This window comes from Balaenoptera ricei, chromosome 1, assembly GCF_028023285.1.
Source record: "Balaenoptera ricei isolate mBalRic1 chromosome 1, mBalRic1.hap2, whole genome shotgun sequence".
NCBI classification, from domain to species: Eukaryota; Metazoa; Chordata; class Mammalia; order Artiodactyla; family Balaenopteridae; genus Balaenoptera; species Balaenoptera ricei.
The window spans coordinates 65804072-65816097 of NC_082639.1; the positions used below are offsets into that span (position 1 = coordinate 65804072).

Sequence of the window (12026 nt, forward strand, 5' to 3'; positions counted from 1 at the left end):
TGGAGCTTGTTTAGGCGGCGCTCTGAATCCCCTCTCCTTGCACACCGCGAAACAGAGGCAAGAAAAAGTCTCTTGCCTGTTCGGCAGCTGCAGACTTTTTCCCGGACTCCCTCCCGGCTAGCTGTGGTGCGCTAACCCCTTCAGGCTGTGTTCACGCCGCCAACCCCAGTCCTCTCCCTGGGATCCGACCGACCAAAGCCCGAGCCTCAGCTCCCAGCCCCCGCCCACCCCAGCGGGTGAGCAGACAAGCCTCTCGGGCTGGTGAGTGCTGCTCGGCACTGATCCTCTGTGCAGGAATCTCTCCGCTTTGCCCTCCGCACCCCTGTTGCTATGCTCTCCTCCGTGGCTCCGAAGCTTCCCCCCTCTGCCACCTGCAGTCTCCGCCCGCGAACAGGCTTCCTAGTGTGTGGAAACCTTTCCTCCTTCACAGCTCACTCCCACTGGTGCAGGTCCCGTCCCTATTCTTTTGTCTCTGTTATTTCTTTTTTCTTTTGTCCTACCCAAGTACGTGGGGAGTTTCTTACCTTTTGGGAGGTCTGACGTCTTTTGCCAGCGTTCAGTGGGTGTTCTGTAGGAGCAGTTCCACGTGTAGATATATTTCTAATGTATCTGTGGGAAGGAAGGTGATCTCCGGGTCTTACTCTTCCGCCATCTTGCCCAGACCCCCAGTTCAAGTATTTTAAACATTTCTTTGGCAGTTTTGTTATTAATATCTTAAGTATATGTAAAAATGCATTCACTCTAGTGCCTAAATTATTCTAACTTCTGAATTAATAAAGGTTTACTGTATATTTTCCCCCTTCTAGTACATAATATTACTCAAATATGTATCTAGTGCAATTGATGTACTCAAAATATGAAGCCAAGGGTGAAAATGAAAATAGTCAATAGGTATATTAATGAAAAATATTGATTAATTTCTACTGAGAGTCAGTTAACTCTCAATAATATTTATAAAATTATACTACATATAATGTGTTTTATTTAAACTTTTTAGAATTAATATTTAAAAAACTTTCGGATTGTAAAAATAGTATAGAAGATTTAGAAAGGTATGAAGAAGAACAAAAACATCTGTAATCCCTCAGATATGAAGTTAAATGGTATAACTGTCTTACTGTATACTCTATTAGATTTTTAATACATATAGATGTATTTTTCACTATTAAGGTCATATTATATATGCAGTTTTACATCCTTTTTAACATAACGAGCATTTTCTTATGCTCTACTTCTTTTTAAATACTGTGATATTTATGACTACATAATATGCTATTTAATTGATGTAGTATAAATTATTTCACTATTCCCTATTGTTGAATATTTAAATTCCTTAGATTTTTGCTTTTAAAAATAATGTTGGACTTCCCTGGTGGCGCAGTGGTTAGGAATCCACCTGCCAATGCAGGGGACATGGGTTCTAGCCCTGGTCCGGGAAGATTCCACATGCTGCGGTACAACTAAGCCCGTGCACCACAACTACTGAACCTGCGCTCTAGAGCCCACGAGCCAACTACTGGGCCCGTGCACCACAACTACTGAAGCCCATGTGCCTAGAGCCCGTGCTCCACAGCAAGAGAAGCCACCACGATGAGAAGCCCATGCACCGCAACGAAAAGTAGCCCCTCCTTGACGCAACTAGAGAAAAGCCCGCACGTAGCAGCGAAGACCCAACGCAGCCAAAAATAAATAAATAGATAAAATAATTTATGAAAAAAAAAAATAATGTCATGGTAGGGGACTTCCCTGGTGGTCCAGTGGTAAAGAATCCACCTTACAATGCAGGGGACGTGGGTTCGATCCCTGGTCAGGGAACTAAGATCCCACGTGCCGCAGGGCAACTGAGCCCGTGCGACATAACTACTGAGCTCGTGTGCCTCAACTAGAGAGCCTGCATTCTGCAAACTACAGAGCCCGTGTGCTCTGGAACCCACGTGCCTCAACGACAGAGCCCAGACGTCCTGGGGCCTGTGCCCCACAACTAGAGAAGAGAAAACCTTCACGCCACAAGAGAGAAGCCCGTGTGCCACAATGAAAGATCCCGCATGCCTGAACGAAGATCCCACATACCACAACTAAGACCTGACACAGCCAATAAAAATAAATAAATAAATAATAATAATAATAATAATGTCATGGTAAAAATTGATACAGAAAAAGATGATAAGTTTTTGGATTTAATTTACAGTTACAGTGTTAATGCATGCTCGTAAGACTTAATCTGTTACCAGATCATGTGATCAGTTATACTCTTGCTGAGGAAAGTGAGTACAGAAATAAATCAGGGTGATACTATAATTATTTTTTAATACCACTTAGTGCAAAAACATTTTCTAAAAATCAAAACTAATTGTATTATTGCATATATATTACACATATAGTATTAAAATATCAATAATAAGTTAGAAACCATATTTCTTTTTCAAAGATTGGATTAAATCTTTTAAAAAGTATATACCTAAAATATATGCAGTATTAGACAACCAGAAACAAGTATTAGACTACTAGGACAAGCTTGTTATGGGCAAGACATTCAGTAAACTTACTTGTCCAAACATGGTCTAAGAACTCAGAAGTGTCCGAAAAAGCGTAACAATGGTAAAGAAAACTCTTGTCATAAAACCATGCGTTTCCAGTAGAACTGAGAAGTAGCTGAAATGTAACTGAACACTGAACTTGGGGTCCCAAGACCTGGCTTCAAGCCATATAATAGCAATATGATCTTATATAGTTACTTAGCCTCAAAGTCTCTCCTGTATTTTCTTCTGTATTGTTATACACACCTATTTTGGTTGTATAACATCTAAAAAGGATATAGTAAAGATAAAACAAAATGCTTATGTTTTTATAAGAATATCTTCACATAGTGTCCCTTTTGCAAAAATATAGTAGAGAAATTTCTTTCATACCTAATGGCCAGGGGATACTTTGTTTTTCTTTAACTGCCATTCATTCATCCATTCATCTACTCAATATCTGAATTCCCTGCTATATGCCAGACTTCAGCTTATGGGCAGTTTACACTTGTAACTACAGTATAGTATTTTTATTGTTTTGGTAAGTAGGAAGCACAGAGCCAATTTTATAGTCCTCCATTAGTAATTATTTGAACCTCGAAGCATGTATTGTAGTATATTATTCTTTCCGGTTTATCTTTATTTTCACTTCATTCCTGATTTTTTAAAAAACATGCATTATATGAACTACCTCCAGTCACTTTAGAGTGTAAGGCAAAAAAGAAAAAATTAGTAGAGAATGAATACAAAATTGTTTAGTAAACTATACAAAGATAAGGTGGTGGTATCATCACTAATAAAGAAAAGTATAATGTTCTACTCATTCTTTTAAATATTTGAATACTGTGTACCAGGTGGACTTGGAATAAAACAGTGAATAAAACTGGGCTCCTGGGACTTCCCTGGTAGCACGGTGGTTAAGAATCTGCCTGCCAATGCAGGGGACACGGGTTTGAGCCCTGGTCCGGGAAGATCCCGCATGCCGCAGAGCAGCTAAGCCTGTGTGCCACAACTGCTGAGCCCGCGTGCCACAGCTACTGCAGCCCATGTGCCTAGGGCCTGTGCTCTGCAAGAAAGAGAAGCCACCGCAATGAGAAGCCTGCACACCGCAACAAAGAGTAGCCCCCGCTCACTGCAACTGGAGGAAGCCCGTGCACAGCAATGAAGACCCAACGCAGCGTGCCCCCCCAAAAAAATAAATCAAAAAAAACCCCACCAGAACTGAGTTCCTGCTCATAAGTTAACAATCTGGTAGACCCTTAGATCCTTACCCAAAATGTATTATTCATAGAATTATAGAATTCATAGAATTTTGCAAATTAAGTAAATAATAAATTCTTCATAAATAAATAATTATGCATAAAAGAATTTTACTAATTTGCTTGACTTAAGAGAACAAGTTGCACTGGAAACAAAAGTGGCTTCTGCTGAAAGAGCATTATAAAATTAATTTTACTTACTAGGAAACAAATAAGACAAGAACAACTCTGAAGAACCAGCCATTTTGCATAGAAACACACAAACTCATACACTTCATAAGTTCTAAAAACTATGCCCTGGGCTTCACTGGTGGCACATTGGTTAAGAATCCACCTGCCAACGCAGGGGACAGGAGTTTGAGCCGTGGTCCGGGAAGATCCCACATGCTGTGGAACAATTAAGCCCATGTGCCACAACTACTGAGCCTGCAAGCCACAACTACTGAAGCCCTCGTGCCTAGAGCCTGTGCTCCGCAACAAGAGAAGCCACCGCAATGAGAAGCCCGCGCACTGCAGTGAAGAGTAGCCCCCGCTCGCGGCAACTAGAGAAAGCCCGCGTGCAGCAACAAAGACCCAACACAGCCAAAAATAAGTAAAAATAAAATAAATTTATGAAAAAGTTTAAAAAAATAAAAACTATGCCTTATTATAAAACAGAGGAATGTCTAATAGCATATTTCAGAGGAAAAGGATTCCCAAAGTTACTTAAAATAAAATTTTGGTAAAGAGTTATCTTTTCTGGACAGTTCATTTGTATAATACTTTTTTTGTTGTGATGCTGAAAACATCTTTGAGCATCTAGGTAGAAGAGTAATGCAGTTAACCTACATGACACCTGAATCTCCTCTATAGCACACCTGTGAAAAGGCCATCTAGCTCATGTTTTCATGTCTAGGAGTCTCAACTTCCTGAAGCAGCTCCATTTGGGAGTGTCCCTGACTGTTAGAAAGCTCTTCTAGATTGCATGCTCCTGAGGGAAAGGATTGTGTCATTTCCTTTTATAATTTCACCACCTGATACCATAATAGGTGTTCAATAAGTTTGAATAATTTCACACTAGTTTTCTCCTATCAATTCAAATTCTCTCCCTTGGCTCTATAGCCCTTCAGGTATTTTAATAGGGCTGTCATGTGGATCTTACCTTTTCTAAGCAAATTAGCCTCAATTTTTTCATCTTTTCTTCATACAACACAGTAAAGTCCCACCGCCTTCTTAGTAATCACTGACTCAAAAATATTATTATAGAGCTAAATATAGTACTCTAGGATGGTCTGATGAGTACAGAGGAGCATGGTTCCATCACTCTTATTTTAGATGCTTTTTTTTTTTTTAATATCCCCTCCTGGCCTTGCCCCCACCCCCCACCTTCATTTTAAACTAGAGCTGATTCAAACCTGCTGCTCTTGGAAATAGGCCATCGGTATAGTCTCCGACAGAAAGGTGATCTGCGAGGGGATGTGAGTGTGAGAGAGCAGGGCAATCAGAAAGAATGAGAAAATGAGACAAGGGAATGGAAAAGGTGAATAAACAGAGGACGATGAAGGAGGGAGAAAGACTGAAAGATTAAAATGTTGGGCTCAGTGGGGAGCTTGAAGAGAAGGGAGTTGCTGAAAGCCTCGAGTTGGAGCAAGTCCAGAGCTGATCCTTCTGGGCCCTGTTCTCTCTCACAGATCCAGAGGGTTGCAATAAAGATGCGTCTCTTTGAGATTTTCCAGGTCTCTTTCCCATAAATCTGTATTTTCTTCTTAATTAAGGTCTTCTGGACCAAAGGTGTCATCCAAGAATTGTGTAAGGAACACAAAGATAGGAAGAGGTAGATACTATTCTTTTGTAAATATAGCTTATAGCATTAGCACTGTTGATTTACATAAAGCTTACTCTTGACTTAAATTGTCAAATCAGTCTCCCCATCTCGTGTTAAGTTTTGGTATATTCACTGAGTAGTCTATTAAGTCTCCAGTTCCAGCCCTTATCTCTCCCCTGACCTTTACCCTCCTATATGAACTTATCTATTAGACATTTCTTCCTAGCTAGACTCGAATATCTTAAGCAAAATGTGTCCCAAACCAAATTATTTTCTTCCCACTCTATAGTACTGCTTCTCTTCAAGATTATCCCTAATTGGAAGCTTCCTGAACTAAAAAATTGAGTCATCATAACATCCTCTTTAGCTCCCCAACATCCTGTTTAGTCATTGTGTCCTGTGGATTTCACACCACAATTCTAAACTTCATCGTATTTTCTTGCCTTATCTTGCTTCTTAGTTTAAGCTTTCTTTCTTGCATAATTTGTGTCCCTAACTCCAGTCTTATGTAGGTATTTATGCCACTTACTAGATCTGTGAACTTGGGAAAATTACTTAACCTCACTGTCTCAGTTTCCTTATTTATAAAATGTAGATACCTAGCACCTGTGTCATAAGGATTATTGTGAGGTTTAAATGAGTCAAGTACTTAGAACAGCACCTGGAAGATAGTAAAAAGTTATTATTATCTTCCCTTAAATCTGTCCTTTATACTTCTGTAATAATAAACTATCTAAAATGTAAATCTATCACTTTCCTGCATTTACAAAAACATTGTGTTTCCATTTCATCAATAGCAGTGGTATCTAATATATATTTTTTTAGTTTGTGTACCCGTTTTAGAATCTGACATCCTCAGAAAAATGCATATATATTCCTCACTTTTGCACACTAGGCTGCTCTGGATTTCCCTGAAGCCCAGGTTTTGTGGCACAATAGCAAGTGTTTGATAAACTTTTGTTGAATGCATGAAAGTCTGCTCTCCTTAGCATGGCATACACCTCAGCCTCCAGGACCAGGTCCCTGCCTGCCTTTTTAGCCTCTTTTCATGGCTTTCAGTTTCATAGTTTACATTCCAGTACTGAACTGCTAGTACTTTGCCTTGTACAACTGCTGTTTCATTCTTCCATGCCTAGATCCTGCTTGCTTCACTTATTTGTCCTTCAAGACTTACCTCCTTCAACGAGTATTACTTATTATTCTTCATCTTCCTTACCACTCATCACCTCCCACCCCCTACAGGTCTAAGTAGTCATTTCTAATGTCCCTATGTACCCTTAATACTTGGAATTAAAATTAACTGTTAAGGTTTCTCTCTTTGGACTATAAGTACCTTAAGGGTAAGGAACTTGTGTCTAGGCCTTGTATTCCCAGTACCTGTCACTCAGTAAACTTGAATGAACTTCAGCTACCCATTGCTTGCCTTCCACCACTCCCTTTATCCATTCTGCTTACATCTTGTCACACATCTGTTGAAGAGCCTTAAGAGGCTCCCCTTTTTCCACCAGATAAAATTTCAACTTCTTAGTGTAATATAAAGTGTTCTTTGTCATCTGTTCCCTTCCTTTCTTTCCAGACTAATTTCTACCATTCCCTTACATGCACAGAGTATAGATGTTACAGAATCCGGTACTTTTGTATCACAAACACTGGGTAACCCTGCTTCTTATCTTGGTATCATTCCATATGTATTACTTCTTCCTGGAATACACATTCCCCCTTTTCCTTACCCCCTAAGAATTCCTTTTCCTTTTTGAGACTTAATTTAAGCATCACCTCTGGGAAGCTTTCTGACACCCTAAAGCTAAGATAGTATCTTAAGCCCATTGTGTGTGACTTTAATATTTAGATATATAATTACAATATAATATTCATCTCCACTGCTACATTGTAAAAATCTTGAAGATAGGATGTCTTTCATCTCTGGCTTTTCCATCTCCTCCTTCATAACCTGGTAAATGGTAGATACTACTAAATAAATGTTTGGATGAATGAGTTTGTGTGAAATTTACTTAACTTGGTTGAAGATACCTAACACTGTAATTTTTGATATGGTTTATTGGTATCCTACATCTAGTTTTAAATTACATATTAAATGTTTTTACATTTGAGCAGTTTGATTCTGTAAGAACATTTTATTGTTAAGTATTTTAAAGTATTTAATATACTGACTTAAAAAATAAAATACCCTCCGGGTTCTAAATGTTCATAATTTAATAATTAACAGGTAATTATTTTCTCTTGTTTCCGTATATTCAAGGCCTACTGTGTAACAGAACCTGGAGCAGGCTCTGATGTAGCTGCTATAAAGACCAAAGCAGAAAAAAAAGGAGATGAGTATATTATTAATGGTCAGAAGATGTGGATAACCAATGGAGGAAAAGCTAATTGGTATGTTATTTAAAACCTCTCTATATTGATTCTTAAATGCTTTATATTCAGAATTTCCCCCTCTCTCCTTCCTTTTTTATTAAACCACCACAATTAAGACAAGTTTTATTCATGGAACTGGAGGGTCCATAAAGGATTATAAATAGTTCAGTGATTTTCACAAACTAGTCTTAAGTCCTGAACTATTTCTTCAAATTGTATCAGAAGTTTAATTTGTAAAATAAAATAAAACAATAACACCTGCTCTGGTTGAATCTGATTAGGAAAGCTAGAGTTCCCTCTACTTGGCTTACTATCCCCACTCTCCCTAGCCCGTACCAGGACCTCCTTGGAACCATTCCCCTAAGACTCTGAGGAAAAAGGAAAGCCACTGGTATAGCACATTTCTCTGCTTCTGAGCAATAAGTTTAGAGAGGACAGAATTTTACTTTAATAAAATCTAACAGGTCCAAATATATAGGTCCAAAAGTAATGACATGAATTTCAACAAAGGGTCATAAAATCCCTTGTATTACTATAAAATGTTGAAGGAAAACATTTAATAGCATTATTTGTGGAAAAAAGATGAAGAAAGGTTCTATAGGAATCAACAGTGTGATGTATCTGCCTTTAAGAAGCGAGTGTAATTTCTTGCTGAAGTAATAGAAGTATAACATCAAACAAGCAGGAAAAAAATGGTAACAGTTCTGGGCAACACTTTTTAAGACATGCATTGACAAAATGAAATAAATTCAGAAGCAAGTAAATGTCCTTCATTAGGGTGAGCACAGCAAACATGTCCTATGAAGAGTAAAGGAATTAGATTTGGTTGTATAGGAAGAATTTAAAAAATTTTTAAATAATGTCTCATACATGGAAGAGTAGGCTTGTATGTTTGCTTCAGAAAGTCAGTTTAGAATAAATGTGAAAGTGAGAAAAATGTAGAGTATAGCTCAACATAAAGACAAGAATTTCAACAACAGTTCTATCTAGTGTGTGTTAAGTGGTCATGGGAAAAATGTATTTACTCATCACTACAAGTATATAAATAGAAACTTACAGAAGAAGGACCTTCTGGTGATTGGTATAATGAACTAAAAATGGGCTATCTTTCCTTGTCTGCAAAAATTCTGATTCAGTATATATGTGTGCTCTTCGGTGCTATTTTTTGGCAAGAAAAGCATTATTCCTGAGAGTGAGTTTACTGTTTATTTTAAATATATCAATCACTTTATGAGTGTCCAGTATTATGGAGTGCTATATCATTATCTTTAAGTAAGTTATCATAATATCAGCAAGTAATAAAAAAGTGAAGAAACGGTTAAAATGTAACAGGTTGAGGGAAATCCAGCAATGCAAGTAGAAGCTTTCACAATTTTAAGAATTAAGTACAGCGCATCATGTAGTAAGACAAAGTAGGTAATATATGAAACTAGAAAACAATTTTTACTATTTTTTAAACTATTAAGTAAAACTGTAGAGTAGATGATAGTTTGTTAGTTTTAAGCATAGAAAATAAAATAGTTGTTTAAGAAATTTAAAAAAAATTCTCCTTTACCAGGCTATTTAGAACATAGGTTACATGGATATTTGGATGTTTTGCCTTTTTTCCTCATGTTTTATTTTTAAATCTTCCTGGGAAGAATTCTTCTGGAGAGAAAACCCAGGAGATATTCATAATAATTCAGCTGTAACAGAAACTCTGATTTTGCTGCATGAAGAGGACAGTAGTCAGAACATAGGGGTCACTATCTCATTTCTTTTCACAGGCAGCCCCATTTACCCATCTTTTCCAGATAACTTGTCCCTTAAATACTTAAACTAGTTTTGGGAAAGGAAAAGTGACAGTTCCAACACACACATACTTTATTTTACGTTATCTTGATACAAGGAATTTTTACTTGTCAATCAAACTACAAAATAAAAAGTTAGATACCATATTAGTTAAGAAGTAAATGTGGGGTGAAATACTAGCTCTGCCATGTTGTAAGTATGTGACCTGGGTGAGCTTTTAAACCTCTCTTATTCTTCATTTCTTCATCTATAAAATGGGGGTAATAATAATTGGGATTTTGGGGAGGATTAACTGAGATGGGAGTCACCATATGTTATCTGCTGATACCATTATCTATCATCATGTATGTGTATGTGTATTAGGTATTTTTTATTGGCTCGTTCTGATCTGGATCCTAAGGCTCCTGCTAGTAAAGCCTTTACTGGATTTATTGTGGAAGCAGACACCCCAGGAGTACAGGTTGGAAGAAAGGTAAAGTGTGTATTTATCAGTGATTAAGGCCTCCAATATTATTTTAACTATAAATTTCAAAATTACTAATTTCAGTTTCCTTTATTGAAAACATTTTGGTTGTATTAAGTTGCAATAAAAGTAAATCTGCTTTTGATATTATTGGATGAAATAGTCCTTGCTAAAGATTTTTAAGTTGAGAATAGTCATGTCAAGTAATTATTTGAAAGAGTAGCCATTCTTGGTGCCAGTCTATGGAGAATGCCAATAACAGCTGTGAGGGATAATGAAGCAGAAATCAAACTATCATTTGTATGGCCTGCCCAATAATAGAGTTTTAGATATTTCAAAACACTTTCCCATTCTTTTTCTTTGCTCACAGCAACCTTTCGTGTAGGATAAGTGACATTATGCCCATTTTATGGATTAAAACAATGTGACATAAGTTGATTACCCAAGTTCATACAACACTAAGAGAAAAATCTGTTCCTGAGAAAGTGTAGAAATGGCAAAGAGCCTTGAATGTGGGAAGGCAAGAAAAATTTTATTTGAACAGGAAAAGGTAATTTAACATATTTGAAAACGATAGTAATATGGGGGACTTCCCTGGTGATGCAGTGCTTAAGAATCCACCTGCCAATGCAGGAGACATGGGTTCAATCCCTGGTCCACGAAGATCCCACGTGCCGCGGAGCAACTAAGCCCGTGTGCCACAACTACTGAGTCTGCGCTCTAGAGCCCATGCGCCAGAACTACTGAGCCCACGTGCTCTAGGGCCCACGTGCCGCAACTACTGAGCCCACGTGCTGCACCTACTTAAGCCGGTGCGCCTAGAGCCCATGCTGCGCAACAAGAGAAGCCACTGCAATGAGAAGCCTATGCACCACAACGAAGAGTAGCCCCCGCTCGCTGCAACTAGAGAAAGTCTGCGTGCAGCAACGAAGACCCAACACAGCCCAAAATAAAAAATAATATATTAAAAAAAAAAAGAAACAAAAGCATGGTAATCTGAATGCGTGGATATAATTTAGCAGTAGCATTTAAAGTAGATTAAAGAGAAAAGTTTAAAATTTAGTAAATCAAGAAGGAAAGAAATGAAGTCATTAAAGTAGTCCTAGTGAGAGCTAGGAAGCATGATTTAAGATTATAACTCTGAGAAAAGGAAGAGGAGATGCAGTTTTACAAATGTAAAACTTTTTTTTCAAAGTGAATTTGTAAAAAAGAAAACCTATTAATGACTAAATGATGTCTATATCTAAGGCAAAGGAGGGATTATGGAAGTTAATTAAGAGTTACATGGGGCTTCCCTGGTGGCGCAGTGGTTAAGAATCTGCCTGCCAATGCAGGGGACACGGGTTCGAGCCCTGGTCCGGGAAGATCCCACATGCCGTGGAGCAACTAAGCCCGTGCGCCACAACTACTGAGCCTGCGCTCTAGAGCCCGTAAGCCACAACTACTGAGCCCATGTGCCACAACTACTGAAGCACACGTGCCTAGAGCCCGTGCTCCGCAACAAGAGAAGCCACCGCAATGAGAAGCCCGCGCACTGCAACGGAGTAGCCCCCGCTCGCCACAACTAGAGAAAGCCCGCGCACAGCAACAAAGACCCAACGCAGCCAAAAATAAATAAATAAAATAAATAAATTTATTAAAAAAAAAAAAAGAGTTACATGAATTTTCTTCCAAATGGGTAAAGATTCAGATTATCTTGTCAGATATTAGACTAAGGGTGGCATAACCTGAACTGGAAAGGCTACTTTGAGTTGACCAAGTTATGCAAACTTCTAAACCAGTCATATGTATTTGTATGTTTTATTAAAAGCCATGAGAAT

The 12026-nt window shown here is 38.2% G+C and overlaps 1 protein-coding gene across 1 annotated transcript in view; it reads left to right on the top strand.

The window, feature by feature from the left end:
- The window catches only part of ACADM (acyl-CoA dehydrogenase medium chain), a 51667-nt gene that overhangs the window by 17990 nt on the left and 21651 nt on the right, over window positions 1-12026 (top strand). Inside the window, exons 7-8 of the mRNA XM_059924569.1 lie at window positions 7840-7970; window positions 10107-10215. Coding sequence (XP_059780552.1) covers window positions 7840-7970; window positions 10107-10215 — 240 coding nt within the window. The remainder of the gene's footprint in view (window positions 1-7839; window positions 7971-10106; window positions 10216-12026) is intronic.